The 19,850-nt window shown below is 37.7% G+C and overlaps 3 protein-coding genes across 3 annotated transcripts; all 3 read right to left on the minus strand.

The window, feature by feature from the left end:
- Positions 1-524: 524 nt before the first annotated feature.
- On the minus strand, positions 525-7,690 carry LOC132175097 (protein BONZAI 1). Its single transcript, XM_059586919.1, has 16 exons — positions 7,429-7,690; positions 6,789-6,836; positions 6,196-6,344; positions 6,051-6,099; positions 4,605-4,661; positions 4,111-4,299; positions 3,882-4,016; positions 3,347-3,408; positions 3,162-3,264; positions 2,960-3,074; positions 2,170-2,246; positions 1,948-2,085; positions 1,687-1,851; positions 1,302-1,415; positions 1,083-1,179; positions 525-987 (listed from the first exon to the last, which is right to left on the minus strand). Exons 1-16 carry the CDS (start codon positions 7,573-7,575, stop codon positions 893-895), a joined length of 1,740 nt encoding a protein of 579 aa, XP_059442902.1. The 5' UTR covers positions 7,576-7,690; the 3' UTR covers positions 525-892.
- A 2,356-nt stretch (positions 7,691-10,046) lies between these two features.
- On the minus strand, positions 10,047-15,816 carry LOC132176149 (uncharacterized). Its single transcript, XM_059588278.1, is given in 8 exon segments — positions 10,047-10,841; positions 11,522-11,853; positions 11,855-11,884; positions 12,378-12,552; positions 13,778-13,822; positions 14,049-14,205; positions 14,363-14,747; positions 15,387-15,816. Coding segments are annotated over 8 exon segments (1,683 nt in total). The 5' UTR covers positions 15,627-15,816; the 3' UTR covers positions 10,047-10,522.
- Positions 15,817-16,518: 702 nt separating this feature from the next.
- LOC132175665 (APO protein 3, mitochondrial) lies at positions 16,519-19,287 on the minus strand. Its single transcript, XM_059587684.1, has 2 exons — positions 18,802-19,287; positions 16,519-18,107 (listed from the first exon to the last, which is right to left on the minus strand). Exons 1-2 carry the CDS (start codon positions 19,176-19,178, stop codon positions 17,213-17,215), a joined length of 1,272 nt encoding a protein of 423 aa, XP_059443667.1. The 5' UTR covers positions 19,179-19,287; the 3' UTR covers positions 16,519-17,212.
- Positions 19,288-19,850: the final 563 nt, after the last annotated feature.

Here is a 19,850-nt window from a genome sequence, read left to right on the forward strand (position 1 = left end):
TATATATATGCTCCACGTGGCCATGTATGAAGGTGGTACTGGCGAAATGGGTCAGCTCAAATCCACACCCTGCAGGTTTCGGGCCTTCATATCCAAAGCAAAGTAACCCTCCACCGAGTTTTTACCCTCCACCTAGATGATTTTTTTTTTTTTTTTGAGTTTCTGATTGATAGTCTCTTTTAGTACTTTTTGGGCCGGAATGCCCGTGAGAACTATTAGGGCTGACAATTGTTTTACACTAACCCATAAATCTAACCTTTTAATTAAATTGGTCAAATTAAAAAGAAAATAATCTTATACTCGTGCTTCAACATAACCTGAATCGGACCTAACATAAAATTAGCAAATTAAAGTTAACATATATGATTTTATACTCATACCTTAATACAACATGAATACAAGATGCAAACTCGAATTTACCACCCCTACTGGCAGCAAGTGCCAATAATCTAGAAATTCAGCCAGGTATCGCATTCAAGCCAAGAGACATGACATCTAAGCAAGTGAGAAATTTGAGAGAAAAGTGCATTCTAAAACTCATTCTTCTCCATTATCATTCAAGTAGTGTCTTGGAAAGATACAATTGTTGCTCAACTACGCTTATTTTGAGGTTCCAACCCAGAAAAAAAAGGAACTGCTTTGAGCCTTTGAGCGGTCAAGCCAGTAGTTTCTGTAGACAAGCCTCTATAATTTGACTAAGGAATGTGCAGCCGTCTACAGCTAACGGACAAAAGGGCTTTGTAATGAATCTTTGGAGCAGATGTGATGATGCGATAGAATATACCCCCTCTAATGAGGCCACCCATTAAAAACCTGAAAAACCAAGGTGGCCGAAACGAAGGTGAACCAATTATAGAAAATTTGATTTCATTATGTACAATTCTTTACATTCTCATGAAATTGGTTGGATTTCTCTGGTCCGCATGTAGGTTAAAAATTGCGTCGGTAATTCTGCAAGAAGTGCTTGAACAACTGAAATCTCTCCACCTGCAAATGCAATCACAGCCCAAACAGACTATTGCTAAAATTTCTGCTACAAGTTGGCATGTGAACCAAATAAAAATTACGGGGAATTGACTTACTCTGTACATCCCGGAACGGAACAAACTGGACTATATCACGCGAAGCAACACGTCCGGTTGAGCTTTCAAGTCTCTCTCCCTTATCTGCATCTAGAATCTGTATAACAATGAGAGTTGAGAAAATTATTTACATTGAATAATCAAAGCTTTAATCCTGTACCAAATACGCAGAGACAAACAAACAACACAGAAAGAAAACAAAGAAGAAGAATAAAATACCTCCATTTCTTTGAAGTCAGCTCCTCCAACTCCAACTATAAGGATCGATAATGGCAGGTCAGACGCTTTCACAAGGGCATCTTTGGTTTCTTGAAGATCTGTTACTACTCCATCCTAAGAACAGAAGTGGGATCTCAAGAAAAGGGGGGAATTTAATATTGAAAGGACATACTACTATTGATCAATTAAAACAGAACTTTTTGATTCTTTAACAACATGGAAGAATCTATGATATCCCGAAAAGCAAGTGCAGAACAAGCCACTGACAAAAAGGTAGACAGTAACTAAGTTTAAGTATCATCCGTATTAACCAAAACCACAATATATGGAACCTTCGTAAGTGAATATGAAAAAATAATCCGAAGATCCCAATTAAAATTCTTACCGTGATTATTAACAAAACAAAGTATTTTCGTCCACTGTTTGCAAGAGAGTGGCTGGCAATTAGAGCAGCATTACTAATCACAGGTCCAAAAAGAGTAGGCCCTGCAAGAGAAACGTTAAGGAGGGCACTTGTATATGCCATCATAATTCCTTGGATTCCTTCAACCTGAGAGAAATAAGCTTATATATGCTTAATATAAAGGCTTCAAAACAAAATTATCTAATGTAACAAAAACAAGAATAGATTTTACAACCATCATACCTCACTGTGATGACTACTACCGTTCAAGTTGAAACAATGAGAGACTGGACCATCGATTGGTCGTGCTCCAAATCCCCAAGCAGGAAAGCGCTTGTCTGAATCATAAAACTGCAACACCTCTCCAACTTCAACGATTGCCTGAAAAGCAACGGACCACCGTCAGAAGGATATGTCCAAAAATAAGTTTTAAGATAATAAGTACAGAAGGGACTGATTTCTCACTCTCTGGTATGCATTTAGCCGTCCTGAGTGATCAATATAATGTAAGGAATCAGGGAGGCGGGGATTTCCATTTGAAGCTGATAGAAAAGAATGACACTTAGTTCATAATAAGATATTTGCGGTACCTAACACCTATACATAACTTGTCTTAGATGATTCAAAGTTAACGTTCTTTTTTCAAAGAAAAATTAAGAACAAAAAAAGAGAGATGAGAATTAACAGGGAAACTATGAACTCAAAAGGAACTAGAAGTAACAGTGAATATTGCAAAAGTTTGTAGGCCTATAACCGCTCTCATGACAATCAACAATTCTATCATATAATAAAACCATGAACCACCCAGAGATACCTTTAACTTGCAAGGAAGCTCAAATTCTATCATTTATGATATACCCCATATATAAGCAGGCATTCTAATAGGGACATTGACAAAGTAGCTATAAGAAAGATGAGGAGAATGCGACGGATATAGTGACACTATACTTCAGGAGAGTGCTTAGACATACTAAAAGAACAATCTTGCCTCGAGACTGTATCAAGTGTTGTGAAATCAGGAAAAAAAATGTCAATGAAGCAAGCATAACTGAAACAAGGATGTTGAAATGAATAAAAGGCAAGACAAAAGCGTGTATTAGGATATGGTATAAATGACAGCTTAACATGTAGTGCCCAAAAAGAAATATCAAAATGCATTTCACATTTAAATTTTTATAAAGAAAAAGAAAAGTATTCAGTCTGTAGGAAGAAAATTCGCAGGTAAAGTAAACAAGTTGGTTGCATAGATGAATACCAGTGAAATCAATAGCCACCATGAAATTCATTTCACACCCCCCAGCTAAATAATCTAAGAAACTGTGTTTTGTACTCTGGGAAAACTTGTCCACAAATAGCTGGCTCTTTAGTACCTGCATAATATTCAGAAACCTTCAAACTAAAGGAGAAAACTTTGGGCAACACAGGATGCAAAATAAACTTCATACACATAACTGGACCTTGTTCTGGTAATTATGCCCAACAGAAGTTGGTAAAAATAAATTTTCGCCTTGCCCACTAGAATGTAGCTTTTCCAAATCTGCTAAAGATTTCCGAACTTCTCTGATAATTCAACAAGCATAGTCAGTATTATGGTCTACAGATAGCAGGAGAAAGTGAAGACACAGCTAAGATCTCAATTTACCCAATCAAATCATGCTTTCCACTGCTATTGAAGTTAAAACACTCTATTACTAGTGGATTGTCCTGCAAGTTAATTTGGAAAAGGAAAATGAGAAGGCAAGCAATAAACAGACCAGGATGTGTAGCATCTTACAGGCAAATTTGCAAAATCTAAATCTGACAACAACATCTGCACATGTTTACCGGACGGTTGCCAACTGGAGCACCAATGTGAGTATCTTTGTATAATGAAAGACAGCCCCACAATGGACCAACTTGACACCTCTACCACTCTCAATTTAGAGATGCAAGGAAAAAAAAACATACGAGCAAGAAACCTATAAGAAAGGAAAAAGCTGGACATGAGACAACTACTATTGTCCTATCAGGGCATAGCTGCCACCAAGCTCCAATAAGCAAGCAAACCTTGGAGCGTCCATCTAATAATAACATAGCATACATAGGATGGAAACAAATGAAGGAAGCCTATAGCAAAGGACGCCAGATGTCTAGTAGTAGATGCAGACTCTAACTATTGAAGGTAAAATCTCTTATACCTTGCTTCCAACCTGTTGAATATTCAAAAATACTGGCTTCCAAGTCGGCTTGAGGTCACCCTTTATCACTTCCGTTTTGCAAACTGGAATTTGGATCCCACTTTCCACAACTTTTGATATTACCAAAAAGGGGCCCTGCACAATGAGTCAAAATACGGAGAGATGCATAACTAAGGTTCCTCATAATACCTAAGAATATATAAAGAAATCAACAACTTGCAGCCCATACACTTCTTGAGAAGAGATCCTTAGATTCCAAATCCGAACACCTAAATATCATCTCCATTGTGGTTTTGGAACTAATGCATTCCTCAGCATGCACAGTAAGCTTTCCAAGGTTTCTCGCACGGTTTGATCCCATAGATTCTTCTCTATGTACAAGATCTAGGGTCAATGACCTGTCTGATTTAGTGATTATCTGCACAGACAAACACAAAAATGTTGAAGGTTTGATATATTGGAATTTCAACTATCACTAAATGTAATGAACTTCATGGTTCAGTTAAGGCCTCTTGGAAATATACAAGGTAAACACGTGTATTTTAAGGTTTCCACAAGCACAAGAGAATCTGGGGGATAGTATCCATAGGTGAAAGGGGGGAAAAAACTAGAACTATGGATCAACTTTTGACATGTTTGACAGATGCTCATATGAGGGTTCTCATTGTTCAGTGACTCCAACAGTGAAGGAAGACTTAAGTTTGCGTGGTCTCTATGTTGTACCTGAGACAGTACACCACTTCCCTCACCAAGAAATTGCTGCTCTTCCAGCTTAAGCATCTGCACAAGTTAAATTGTCCATTATGAACTTATTTTTTAGGCTTCCATGCACTTGAATGAGAGTCACATGTAGCAACATTGTGTACTGTGGCTCACAAGCATTTGCTCAAAACATTGAGATCATATTCATGATATCAATATAACAAAAACATACGAATATTACTCTAGTAAACACATTATTAATATATACTGTACAAAAAGCTGTTCAGAAAAATCAGATGAACAATTATGCAACTAACAATGTGTATCTAGCATTCCCATAATTCTCTTTCTCCTTCTGCTTGTAGGCTAGGGGCGGGCAGTAGGAGATCTAGAACTACTTCGTGTCAAATATCTAGGTGTGCTTATAGATTTGGCCATTAACATGTTAAAGATTTATTGCTCTAGTTTATGACATTTAAAAGTAGACAATGGTCAATTTGAAGCTTAGAGATTTTGAACAATCAGGTTGAAGAGAGACCCAGAGGCAGAGATATTTTACCGTATTAATCAAGATTATAAAGAGATGCACGCAAAAGAATACGTGCCAACTAGGCAGTGCGAATAAAAAAGAGGAAAATAACTAGTTCAAAATTACTACAAAATGATAAAAGAGAAAGTAGAACTTTGATAGAACAACTGATAGAAGGAACAATTTACTGCTGCTTGGGTCAAAGAAAGCTATCCCAATTTCTACTCCAGTACACTCTTGTTTATTGGATTATCATATATTACATTTTAAATAAATGAAGAAGGATATATAAATCACCCTGTAGAGATTAAAAGATCACTTTATTACGAGAGCATCATATTTTAGAAATTTTTTTTATGAGCTGCAAATAGCTCAATATAGTCATCAACTAGCTAAGTAACACTTTCATAATCTGCCTAAATCCTGTACGTAATGAAGGATCAATTGTCAAAACAAATCCCAACTCTGAGCAAGGCAAATAAAACTACAATTATCTCTAAGAATATGAGATTGTGCTTCTATTATGTTCAATGCTAAGATAAGGAAAATTCCATCTATCCATCAAACATTTGTAATATTTTCTAGATTTGATATATCCTTCTAACTTTAAACAATTAAGAATTATAATGAATCGTTAGTAATCAACCAAGCTGAAGCTCACTGAAAATTTTATATCAGGAATTGAATCGCTCCTTTCAGCATCATGAATCAAATCATCCACTTCAGATAAATGGTCAAGCAGACTAGCTCATGTTGTTTCTCACCACTTTAACAAAGTAGTAAAAAGGCTAAAACAACTCACAGTGTTGTTACACACAATGACTTAAATATAAAACAAACAATTATTAAAAAATAAAATAAAATAAAATAACCAGGAACCCTCTTGAACCAAAGAACAAAAATAAAGGAGCAGATACAGCTCGGGGAAAGATATATACCTTTACATCTACATTGTGGAACTGAGTGTCAACATCATACACATGAAACCTGTGATAATTGGTGATTTCAAAAAGTATCTTACAGTGAAACCAGTAAAGTGCACATTTGGTGGATAAACTGGAGAGATGTTAGAATTATACTTACACCAAAGTCTGCACAATATGAAACTGATAAGTGATGGTATGTTTTGTAATCCACTTGGGATTCAACGAATTTAGAACTACTTCAGTGCGGCCAAGCTCTTCAAGTACCCCATCTCTTCCTTTGGTATAAACAATTACCATGGGATCGCTCTATAGAACACAAAACTTATAAATAACAGGATAAACTTTTTGCAACGGCATAAAAATGAAGCACGATAGCATAGTAAGGAGAAGGGATTATTAATCATGATAATAATGGAGTCCAGAACCAACATTCCTGACAATGTTATGAGAGAGAGAAAACAACTGAGCCTGAAAACATCACCATTAAAGAGAAATAGCATGTTGCCTGTTGGGTAAGTTAATTAGCTTATAACTAATAAAATTGTTCACGATTAGAACTTCTTCTGGCTGCCATTAGTGTAAGGCTATGGTGTGTGATCATGTAATTAAGTAGATGAATCTATCTAACATCATCTCGCACAAGAGAAGTCGCCTCAAGAGGCACATTGACAGGTAAATCAGAAAAGAAAAGAACAAATGTTGATGAATGTATCTAACCCCACCCACCCATTAAAAAGTAAAGCAACAAACCTTGGAGAGCACATCTCGATCGCGCAAGTCCGAAGCAGAGTATGATAACTGCATAAGAATATTTTTCACAGACAAAAGTCAATGAAGGAGGCGAAAACTAAGCTAAATTAACAAGTCGTTGTATGAAAAGAAACAAAAAGACCAAGAAGAAAAAAAATATGAGAATCATTTGTTCGTCGGAGCTGTCACGGTTTTAGCTGTACTAGAAATCCTTACAAGAACACGTAGAGGTCAAATAGCCCACCACCAGCAGAGAAGAAAACGTTATTTTCGATGTAAAAAAATTCAAGCTGAAGAATCCAAATAATTAGGCCTCTCTTGCCAATAGAAGTGAAGTGAAATGAAATTGAGTTGAAATGGAAAGGTCAAATAGAGTTCACATCCTGATCGAATAAAGGCCTTTGCAATCAGCAGCAAACACAATTTGGCAGAGTGAGCAGACAACGAGTATTTTTGAAAGCGAAGGAAGAAAAATTGACATAGAAAAGATGCCGTACAAGTTACAAGATGTTGTAAAACAAGTGGATTCAAAGCAGTGGCGGAAATGAGGAACTCCAAAATAAGGGGGTTTAAATGGTGAATTAGGTAGCTAAAGCAAAAATCAGCGTAAACCAAAGAGAGAGAGAGAGAGAGAGAGAACCTCGATCTGAGAGAAGAGAGCGTGGCCGCGAGACTTGAGGAAGTGACCGACGGCGTCGTTGGGAGCGTTGTTCAGGTTTCCCATAGAAGCGGCGGTTCCGCCAACGGCCGTCCTTCCGCCCGCCTCGTCGGAGCAGCAATTCCCCATGCCCAACAACTCGCCTCAGCTGCCTGCCTGGGTTATCAGACAAACAACGAATCTATATTCTTCCTATGGCCCCCACTTGGTGGGTCTATTCGTGTTTTCTTTTATTTCTTTTTCAGTTCTTAGAAATTACTCATCCATATATATATATATATATATACAAAGGGAGAGAGAGAGAGTAGTTAAATAAAAGCGCGTTTTTGATTTCGTCCATTTTCAATTACTCTGATCAGCTCGTAAAAAGGTTGGATCCTATGCGGAACTTTTTTGCCAGGAAATTTACACCTTTTTCCACTGTTTCTATCTATTTTCTATAGCCACGTTGGACTGACTACTGAGTACTGACTAGCTGAGCCCATTGACCACGCTAGAGTATTTTGAGAAAGTGAGATGGTTAATTTACACACTTTTACCTCTCACACTCTTAGTTACGCACGTACTTATTAAAGTGACAGTAAAAGTTATTATTACATGATTCATATATTAATATATTGGATATGTAAATCTAATTCAAAAAAAAAAAAAAAACAATTCGATCTGTGTTCTTCGCAATGCGTGTCTGATACCAAATTAATAATTTGGTCTCCTATTAATGTTAAAGCGTGCACATAAAATTTCATTTCTATAGTCCATCGTTTCAACAGGATTTTCTTTTTCTTTTTCTTTTTTTTCTTGATAAAATAAGTTCTTATGTGTTTTTGGCTGTTTGTTAATTTCTTTTGACTTGAAATTAAAGAGAAAAGAAGAATATCGTAGTGTAGGAAGATAATGATGAATAGGAAAAAGAAAAAGAAAATGCTGGATCTAGCTAGCTTGGGTGGCAATCATGGGCGGCATAGTTTTTCTTAGTTTAGGGCGATGCTACATGAAACTTGAAGGAAGCATTTCCTGCTGGAACTCACTTAGATGATGATATGTGTTGTGTATTAATTCATTAAAGGATACCAAAAAGATTTTGGGACCCCAAGCTGACATACAAACTAAAGCAAAAGGCTTCTCTATGTCTGCTGCTAAGTGGCATGGATTGGGGTCCCAGCGCCAACGTGCTTGCTGCTGCCTCCCTCTTCAAAAGATCATAGCATAATAATTCACCCATTCTTCCCTGTAACCCTAGCTAATGTGCCTGCAGGCTGCACTGCACCCCCATCAAAAGCAATTTTCATTCCCCTGGAAGAAATTAATTAAGGATATACTTTGATTCCAAATAACTCTAGCTGTAATTTTCAATATTCTTCGCAGGCCTACGTACTATTTGGAAGTTAAGAGTTGGGATAGCAAAATTGTTAGAGATTTCAAAGAAGAGGTCCATATATATTGGATGTCTGACATTTAAATGTGAGTCAGCCAAGGCCCAAAGAGGAAGAGGTCCATGAATTGATGAATCGGCCGTATGAGTGGAAGCAAATGGAAGATTAGATTTCTTGATGTCTAACAGATGTCATGTAGTCAACGAGCACAAAGGCAAAAGGTCAACCACTAAGGAGTGGATGGTGGTGTGGGAGACGTGCATGGGTGCAACTAAGTCACATCACATTACCGGCAACCCTCATACCATGAAGACGCATGCCTTAATGCTTTCAATATATTGTTATCCGTTCATCCACCGCATGCAAATCCACTCCAAACTACAGCTTTCCAATATCTTCTACAAATGCTTGTATAAAATATATAAAAATTTTTTAAAAAAATCAACAACTTATTTTCAGTGCATCATCAAAGTCGAATACCATTCCACTAAATTTTTTTTTTTTTTCTTTTTTAATAATCCTACTATTTATATTTTAAATAACTTTTCTTTTATTAAAGTGTCTAATATAAAAAAATAAAAATAAAAAACTTAAAATATAACATGTCGTTGCATTCCTTTTTTTTTTTTTTTTTATGTGGTCGGTTCTTTCAAAATATCCACACGCAAGCAGGTTGACTTTAAGTCTTTGTAGGCATGATTTGATTAGAGTCAATGTTGTTGGTCCAGGTCCACCCCAATATGAAGAGTAAATATCCAAGCCCATTCAGTTCAAGACTAGGCTTATACTTGCGTCAAAATAACCAATGGGCGGCACGAAAAGTGGCATGTTCATCACCATCCCCTTTTGAAATTGCACTACTGAACAAGTGAAATTGAAAACCAGTAATGCATTTCGCACTCCCCCTCCTCTCTCCTTCGGTTTCGTATGCAGCAAGCTATACCCATCTTTTTGAGCTTTCTTCACATCACATCAATGTCTTCGTGCTGTTTTCCGTATGGGTGATAATTTATGCTCGCGTCGCGTGTTAGATCCAAATCGTGTCGAGACATAAATATAAAGACTATATATATCAATTCTAACCCGATCCATTTAATTAAATAGGTCAAATCCCTCAACATAACCCATTAATTTTGTGTTAGAGTAATAAAAAATTATCAGTCCTAGCTTTCAATGACATTTACATAAGCAATATGATTAAAATAGCATCTGAACCAACAGTGTATGGAAAGATGGAACAAGAAACATGGTCAAACAATATTCCTTCGTGGCGTGTAGTCTAATTACAAAGTTTTCAAGCCATTTCCTGTCTCCAACAATTATGATTCACTCTCTCAGAATAAACGTGAAAGTGAACCACAAACAGAATGCAGCATCAAATTGTAGACAAAACAAACATTGGAATAATAAAACAAGTTGCACTACATTTTTCCTCCCAAAAAAATTGTAACCAATTATCATGACTCAATGGCAGGGGTGTCATAAGATCGTAAGTGGCCAACACCAGATCAAAATATCAAACCCAAAGCTTACATCTTTTCCCGCCATACCAACAGCAACTTTTGCTTAATTGTGCAAAAATGAACCTCCAAAAAGTTTATCGACTTACGAAGAAGCTAGGGAACTTCAGTGCCAAAGCAACATGAGGAGCACGAGACAAAATTCTTCTTATGGGCATATATGTAAACACCAGGATGGAGGATTTAGGTGATCTTGTGCAATCCAATGTTGAGATCAGAAGATATGGAAATGAGAAGTGGGACAGAGTGGAGCCATTCAGCTTTGAAGACACGTTTCTGATGGGCTTTTACTGACTGGGAAGGCTTGTTAGCGGTATACCTGATATCAAAGATGTGAATCATGGGGTCTGCTGAACCAGATGTTATGTATAAACCATCAGGAGACCAAGCCTGATTTATCAGTGCCGACTGAGATTCGCTGCTTTCTTGCTTCCACCCAAAACCATGGATTTCTGTCTGTCTCAATCGGATATCAAACAATCGGAGCTGCCTTTCAGGAGTTCTGCATATGAGACATATTAATATTAAATTTTCAACCGGAAAATACTCACCTCAAAGTAATTATGGTCATACAGAATGAGTTATGAGCTATAAGACACACAATTTACACTATAGTCAATAATTTCTACATTTCAAACCTCCAGATCATACAATGATACAACTAGGCTCAAACTTACAATTACACAACTAAACTCAAATTTCAGGGGAACTGATTCACATTATACATCTGAACCAAACATGGTTCAGTTGCAGGCCTTGTTTTGTGTTCACTTGAGCAGCATGACAGAATCCACTACACATGCAAATTGAAGTGGGTTTTGAAAATGATAGTAATAATAATAGAATATTCATACCATTATTTGCTCTCTTCTTTAGCTTGTATTTCTACTATTCTACTAAAGAAAATTTATATTTCCTTTTCCTAGATCAAAAAGTTGTTGATCAACATAGATTATTTCAACCATAAATAAATACATAAGATCTTGTTTACTGATTTAATAGGTGTGCGTGTGTGTGTGTGTGTGGGGGGGGGGAGATTATCTAGAATTACTACCATATCTAGCATTCTCTGCAGCTATTTGCCTCCCTATTTAATGAGTGATTGTTCTTTTGCTAACGAAATACCAAATGAGGCTGAGATTACTTTGTCAATGATCCTACTGGTCATGAATATTTTCTTACCCTGTCTGAACCATGAATAAATTGAAGTCACATGGATTTGGCAGGACACTCATGCATTTACTTTCTATTAGATGCTTGAAATGTGGTCTTCCTTCTTGTGCATCAAACCCAATAATTCGCTTGTCAGCCCCAGCAGACAGAACAATCTGCTTTTGCTGCATCCCTGCAACTCCCATAACAGCAGATGAATGCATATTCCTGTGCAACGCCTTTGGTTTCCATGAAATCTCCCCATCGTTATCATTCCAAAGTAGAACTGCATGATCACTGTCAGCCAGTGACAAAACGGCATCTTCCCAGGGCATGAACGATATGCTGTTAATAATACCCTTTAACATGAGGCTTAGCCTCCAAGAAAGTTACCTCGAAGCTCTCTGTCAGTACACAAACATATAAACCAAGAGTGAGAAAAGGAAACCTACTGTAATCGAAAGTTGGAATGCTTGTGAACATAGCTGGTTGAAGACACAGGGTACGCCACTCACCAGGCTTAATGCATATGCATAGCTATCAATAATGACTGCGATTGTATATTTACCATGCTGCCAAAGAAAATTATATTTTCCCCATCAAAATTTGTTGATCAACACAGCATTTTGAGGCAGCCGATCTTGCTTTACTGATTTCATTCAAGTAATGCACGCCCTCACAAGTGTATTCTTCCCTGTTATCTAGAATTACTACCATATCTAGCATTCTTTGCAGTTCTTTGCCTCCTATTTTCTGGTTGAGAAAAAGATAGGAATCAACTTTTCAATGAAAGCTGGATGCTAGTGTCGTGTACATATGGACCATATGGTTGAGGACACAGGGTATGCCAGTTCCACCAGGCGTATAACAGTAATTAATCTCAAGCATCTCTTACCCCTTGTGTCTTATTGAGATTTAGAACTGATATCTGAGAATCTCCACCATCAGCACTGTAAACGGAAAATAAGCTGTTTCCCTGTGGATGCCAGGCTACATCTTCTGGCCATCTCCTGTGCTTTGGGGATGCACAATCAGTAGAGCTAAGTAGAGAGGCACTTGACCTGCAATTCAAGACGAAAAAAAAAAAAAAAAGGACCAATCTTTATATCATAACACCTTTTTTTTTTAATAAGTAAAAACATATATAACACTTTGAAACTGGAAATTGAAGCTGCATATAATTGGTACAAATGGAAATAAGATTTATATAATTCTAACATTGCTTAAAGGCATAGAAAATGAGGTTCTGTGTGATGGACCAAATATCCAATTTCCTACTTTGAATAACCAGGGTGGCCATGGAGGAGGACTAAGCCTATATGAATAACCGAGGAATTGTTTTACCTTGTATCATTCGCAGGCACTAAAGCTCCATGTCCAATCATCAGAAAGATAATAACACTAATAATCCGTCCAACTAGATACCTCTACATGGTAGTAAAAAGGTTGAATGTAAAAGAGAACTGTGGAGACATAATGCTATATTTGGTGATCTTGAATATAAATAGCAACTGCACACATTCTCCAAACTCATGCCCTGTTTCAGTTCTCCCCACCCCAAATTGGAGAATGTAATTGAACAAGTACAAGGTAACTCAAAATTCAAAGCTTGAACAATACATTGGAAATCAGGAAGTGTTCGTCCCATTCAAGTCCAAGTTAAGGTGTATTATCTTCTCTTTGTTTCTAGAGGTGGGGTGAAGTATGGTATTTCTGTTTGGAGTTTATCCTTTAAGAACTCTTCATACTAACCTATTGTTCCTATTAACCACCACCTTTTTTTGATAGGTACCTATTAACGTCCACCTAATGCATACTAAGAAATATTTGAGAAAACAATTCTCCACACACCACATATCTTGCCAAAACTCCAGCAACTCCCCCTTCCAATGGCAAACCTAAAGCAAACTCAAAAGTTCTCCGATTCCATAAGAACCTTTCGGCAAGCACACCAAAAGTCTGTTTCATTCTCAATCATCAATTGAGAACACATATATCTCCATAAGCAGAGTCCCACCGCTATTAGTCACTATATGCTTAAACTTAAAAGGCACATCTACAACGGCAGTTACATATAAAGTATTTCCTAGACAATGGCACCATATGGTAATGAATGGACTACCTAAGACACCTTCACAATGCATCTACATGCTCTGCAACATTTCACTTATCATAAGAGAAAACTGTATAACATCATGTGCTATAATACTCACTTTGCAATTGACAACTCACACGAGATACAAACAAGTGAAGATAAATGCTTTCAGACAAAAGCTTAAGACTTACCCCCTGGACTGAACTTGCCACAAATTGACGAATCCATCCAAAGAACTGTATATATTTCAAAACATTCACAATAATTAGATTCTGTATAAACTTAAGAGAAAGATAACAGTTCATTGACACCAAAAGGGCATATTATGTAATTATAGACTAAAGGATAGTACAAAAAAAGTACCATGATATATTTTACAAATATCGCAAAATTCAAATCATGGCATGAAAATCCAATTTTCACTTAATAAGTGGCGTACTTATTTTGCAATACATTAATTACCTGGTCACAAAAAGCTGATCATTCACTGGACACAAAGCAAGACATCTCAACTTTCTCTTGTGTTGACTGGAAATGTGATTGTTCGCATGGCAGCGGATTATGCATGGAGAAGAAGTTCTGCGTATCAATGGAATCAATTCTTTGTGTTCTTTCTGTTCTGAAATACAAAATAGAAGTTTGGTGAATCCTAACTACAAATAAAAGGTATCTTGTATTGGAGGAACTGAACAACACGTCAGGCGAAAAATTCTAGACATGCACAATCACAACATGAAAAACTAATAATGCAAGGCTATTAAACAAGCAAGCCTCACCAAACTTTCTTTTTGTTCCTTTATCCTCAATTTCAACAACTTCCATCTGAGAAGAAACTCTAGAAGGTTTGTTCCCTTTTACCCTTATAGGACTATTAGATTGAGTGGAAACTGATGGACTGGCTTGAGTACCAGAATCATTTGAAGATTTTATCACCTGAGGAATTTTTGGATTCACAGCAGGAATTAAAAGTTCTGGTTTAGATTTAGGCAGGTTTCTAGAAGAAGCTTCATGTATAGGGATAGGACTAGTTGATCTCCGCTCCACCTTCACATTTTTCGTTCCATTCTCCAAAGAAGCTTTAGATGGCACAGCGTTACTTCGGCTTCGAAGGCGAGCCAATTTGGATTGTGAATCATGCAACCTCTTCTCTGCTTCCTCAAGCTGCACACCTTTTTCAAAGAAATAATTAGTGCATAATTTCCTTGGCTAGGTTTCAGAATTACAAGGAAAATATGACTAGAACCAAAACAGAAAAAGTCAGAATCAGAAATAACATCCAGCAAGCAGTTTGTCTCCCACACAATTCACAAAAGAATACTGAAACCCAAATGATAAGCACCGGTACACAAAAGCATGGGATGATTGAAATAAGTCCACAACCACTTATGATGAATTGAATCCATATAATCTACAAAACCCAACATCCATACAGTTTTTCTTTTTCACCAGACTAATTATTAAAAGCTCAATAACAAAACTTCTGAACTCAAAGATCGCTCCCAATTTTATGATACTTGTTCAATGTAGCTATGAGAGACTGTTTCAGAAACAGAACCGATTTCGTGAAAACTATTCAAAGTTTAGAAGACAGATCACGTTTTGAGCAATAAGAGTTTGTGGAATATCAAAAAACCAATACCACGCATCCTATAACATCACAGCATATAGGGCGCTGTGCATCAAAAAGCAGAAAATCACATAGAACCCAAATATCATTCTACAAAAACAAAATCAAAATTTGAGGTTAAGAGAATCAATGAGTGAAAATAGGACATGTTGAAGTAACATAAACGGGGCAACCTGAGATTGGTAATAGGCGATGCGCTGCCTAAGATGTTTGACTTCGTTGGTACGGTGCTCGAACAGGGCGACTAGTGCCTCTTCTTGCTCTCGTCGGCTTTCGATGTCGTCGTTGCTGTAGTGGGAGTTGTTATCGTCCATTTTCCTTGTGGTTGTTGATGTTGATAGTAGCTCTGGTTCAATCTCATCATTGGTCTCCACCTTGGGCTTCTTCAGAGCCGGGAGAGGAGGCGCGCTCATTGGTTTTTAACCTTTTTCCAGTTTCTAGGGAAGACAGAGGGGCTTTGCACAGGACAGACAGAACTGAACCGTAAGAGTTGGAGCATTGGAGATCAAAACGTGATTATTAGAAGAGTATAACGTGTTTTTAAGACAATCTTATGGGCCTTCCACTTATCCGAAATTTAGATTCCGGCAATTACCCGTCCGAATTTTGAGAAACTGTTGTGAGAGGATCTTTATGGGCCTATTTGTTCAGATAAATGCTCAAACACTTGAGACTTTTTTTTTTTTTCTCTTCTCACAATTATTATTATTATTATTTTTAAGGGTTCTTCTCACAATTATATGTTAACCATTCGAGCAAATAATTACCAAGATTCAAATCTACTTATCTGGGCCTTAATGTGTGCCCATTAAATTAGGGTCAGACAAGTAATTGAGAGTTTTCAATGGGGCACACATGCCAAGTAAGTTTTGAATTGTTTTAGCACTTGTTCAAATAAGTGAGTTTCATTGGAAATCTGTCTAAAAGAGTGTTGAGCAAGCTGCAATCCAGGCAAACAATTGAACCAATCCCAATCAATTAGGTAAAGATACTGTTCAACAGCCTATATAATGACTAACTTAATGCCCTTGTACTCGAAACAAGTTTATGGTTTGATTAATTGATTTTGAGTAGTTGAGCATTCATGGGAACCAGATTGCACCATCTAATCTTATCCATTATTCACCCAACTAGACGCAATTACTTCCCAAAATAAAGAAACCAATTTGTAGGAGTGAAAATGCAGTTACGGTTAGCTGTTATTGGCTTTCCTTTTCACCCCTATAACCCTTGCCATCCAAGATGAGACTGCTTCTCGATCTGTCTTTGCCTTGAATTGCAAATTGACTAATTTTTACAGGCTACTTTAATTTCTTCAGAAATTACCACTTCAAGACATACATGTACATATACAGAAACAACTTGCCGTGTGCTAAACTATATGGATTTCAAATTCCAAAGCAACAAAAGTGAAAATTAGGTACAAGATCATGGTCATGTTTTTTCGTTTCTGTACATCTTCTTTGTGACTTCGTATCATTACAAATACAATTCATCCAAAAGCCGGAGCTCAAGGGAAGCTGAGGGAAGGGCACTTCTAAACCACCAAAAATTGGTATAGGGAAGCACAGAGACAGAAATGCCTCCCAACATGACGCTTCCATAAAACCACAAATGCTTCTTCATCCTCATCTCAGCAGCTTCATCCCTTCCTGTTGCCCTGCCTACTTAATTAAGATATGGCTTCTTCTGAACCAGGGCCATGATTGTCTGTCTCCACTGCTTGTCTGTTTTTACCTCTGTTTCTACTTGGCAAGCTCAAGGACCCACAATTGTGAGGGCACTGGGAATCAATATGAGGGCATAGGGACCAAACTTTACCCAAGCAACACACAGTAAACCAAGTGGAATACAGGAATACATACTGATGGGTAAATTCAGGAGATCTGAATTTCAGCTTGACATCTGCAGGCCATCTGCTTAAAGAATCACCATCTCAAGCAACAATGATCAACTCCAGCTTAATATCTGCAGACCATCTGCATCAAGAATCACCATCTCAAGCAACAAGATCAACTTCATCACGATCAGGAGGAACCACATCTAATCTCATCATACTCCTATATTGATCTGGAGCAGGTGCACCTGCTTGTGCACATAGCTCCACCACAGCTGGAGCTTTACCATAATACCTCTTCAGGTTGTTATCCAAAGCAGGTGCATTCAGATCTCTAACATGCCAAACATAATTGGGACCTACAAGATCATCTATCGTCGCTTCTTGCCATGCATGCAGACCGTTACGAGACTGGTGCTTTGACGCCTTGCACATCCTCACTTTGTGCCCCTTTGGACCCACCTGAACCTCAGGACAGTATCCACAAGTCAGTACGTTGTACTTCTCCATCAACTTCTTCGCCCCTGATATCATCTCACACCATGAGTCCAGTGTTTGGATGCTTAAGTCCCTTAAATTCTCCCCATCCTCGTCATTCGATTGATCTAGAAGATTACTAGCATTTTCTGAAACTGAATTTTTTGCCATCTCAGTGTCGGTCCCAAATTTGGAATCTACTACAGTATCAACATTCTTAAGATACAAGTTCCTCCTCCCCACTCCATCCTTCTCTGTCACTGACTCAAAATCTACAATTCTTCCTTCAATACTATATACGGGTTTCGTTCTTCTCCTCGTAGGTAACTTTTCAAGGTCAAGACCAGCTTGTATACAAAGCTCTACAATGGCAGGGATTCGCGGCACACTATACCTTTCATCATGCACAATCCTTGGTTTCCCAACACGATCATAAAGATGAAAGGATTTAGGGAAAAAAACAACATCCTGAACTCCACCCTTCCTCCAAACATGAGTGGCACTCCGAAAACCACTCTCAGGGCCAGTGCAGGTTCGGATTTCATGACCAACATGGCCAATGTGAACCTCCGAGCAGTAGCTGAAGAAAATAGAAGGCAAAAGACAAAAACTCGTTACAGTCTAGAGAAAAACCATACACAGATAAAATTTAGTTGAGAACTCCAACGGAGGACAAGAAGAACAACGGACAGAAGAGAAGTAGCTCAAAGATAGTGGAGTAGTGGACTATTATCCATGCCCCAAATAACTTAAAATGATTCAGTTAATCCTCTTTGTTTTTAACTTGTCTTCCAACAATAGTACCAATGGTTCCATTCTACTTTGTAGGAAACTTACTTTCATAATTTCATTGGGTACCACGGGCGGAGAGTAGAAACAATCAGGAAAAAAGCTTCAACAACATTACCGTCTTTGTTTCTTTTCATTAGACAACATGGGAATATCATCTTTTTAACTTAACACCAAAGAAAAACTTGCTTTGCTATAAGCACCATCATATCAAACAATGGAACCAAGTGGTTATTGCTTTTGATCAGATTTAAATACTTTGGGGTTTCGTATAGAAGAAAAAAAACGAATATTTGGGCATCTTTGGCTGAATCTTAAGAGTTCGATTATTGTAAGTGCATTCCAGTGAGCATCCAAGAAGCCCATTGGGGTTTATATGCAAACCAGTTCATACCCGTATCGATATGAACAGAAAATTGAAAACGAAAAAACAAAAATACCATATTTTGAGTAATAAAAACTAAAAGCTTGTTGTTACGTGGTACCTGCAGCGTTGAAGAGGAATGAGCTGTACAAGTTTCAAAAGACCAAAGAGAAGAGAACGTCGGGCTCGGTAGACTCGATGGGCGACCTCGACAAGCTCGGGAACCAACAACCCATTGTCAGGTGGGTGTTCGAGCATTCGACAGGGCTGGGCCTTTCGGGCTTCTGCCTCCTTCTTCGCCCTCGCGATCAGAACCTTCATCGGCGTCTGGTACGGCTTCCTCTCCGCCTTCTTACGCCGGGGCTTCGGCACGTCCGCGTACAGCGGATCATCGTCACCTAGGATTCTCTCCGACGATAAACACAGGCTTTTATTCAATCGGAAATGCAGTCTCTTCTTTAGAATACAAATTTCTGATAATATTAACCTCTTCGTCATCTGTTTCTGTTCTGTTTGGTTGCCGGGAAAATGTTTGGAGCACCGTCGTGCGTACTGCTTCTTCTGCCTACCTTAGCGGGTAGTACTTTTTTATGGAACGTGGGCCTAGTTTAACACGATCGCATTTTGCGAAGGCCTAGAAGAACAGGGCTGTCTTTGTTTGGATTTTTTTTTTCTCTTTTTAACGAAGGAATTTTCTATATTCTAGCTAAACTTTGGCTGTCATCCTCGAGTCTTCATAATCTTCTATTTAAGCTATTTAAGTCTACATAAACTCAACACAAAATTAACAAATTATAATTGAAAAGTCTGACATTTAATTCAGTAGTTCATGTTAGATTTAATTTATAATCTTATACTTATGTCTCGACACGATCCAAACCCGACACATGACACATAAGCTAACAATTTTTCACACAGTCCGTGAAGCCAACGTAAAATTAGGGAAGTTAAAAGTAAATAGATCTAACATGTTTAATTAAATTAGTCAGATTATAATTGACATATATGTATAATGTTATTCCCGTGTCTTGATTCGACACAATCCGAATCTCACATGCAAACATGAACCGTCAACCCTACTTCTGGACATATTACAGCTTTCAGATTCCAGATTTTTGCAAGTAATGGAACAGTTAATCCAACAATGTACTGAACTAGCAAACAGACAAA

This window comes from Corylus avellana, chromosome ca3 (assembly GCF_901000735.1).
Source record: "Corylus avellana chromosome ca3, CavTom2PMs-1.0".
In the NCBI taxonomy this organism is placed as follows: Eukaryota; Viridiplantae; Streptophyta; class Magnoliopsida; order Fagales; family Betulaceae; genus Corylus; species Corylus avellana.

What these genes read in the sequence shown, in the direction of transcription:
- LOC132175097 (XM_059586919.1), bottom strand. Translation starts at nt 7,575, where the DNA reads ATGGGGAATTGCTGCTCCGACGAGGCGGGCGGAAGGACGGCCGTTGGC. An exon ending in GGCTAAATGCATACCAGAGA is followed by an intron (nt 2,086 to 2,169) that starts GTGAGAAATCAG and finishes GTTGCTTTTCAG; the next exon opens with GCAATCGTTGAAGTTGGAGA. An exon ending in GTAGTAGTCATCACAGTGAG is followed by an intron (nt 1,852 to 1,947) that starts GTATGATGGTTG and finishes TATTTCTCTCAG; the next exon opens with GTTGAAGGAATCCAAGGAAT.
- LOC132175665 (XM_059587684.1), bottom strand. Translation starts at nt 19,178, where the DNA reads ATGACGAAGAGGTTAATATTATCAGAAATTTGTATTCTAAAGAAGAGA. An exon ending in ATTCCTCTTCAACGCTGCAG is followed by an intron (nt 18,108 to 18,801) that starts GTACCACGTAAC and finishes TATTTTCTTCAG; the next exon opens with CTACTGCTCGGAGGTTCACA.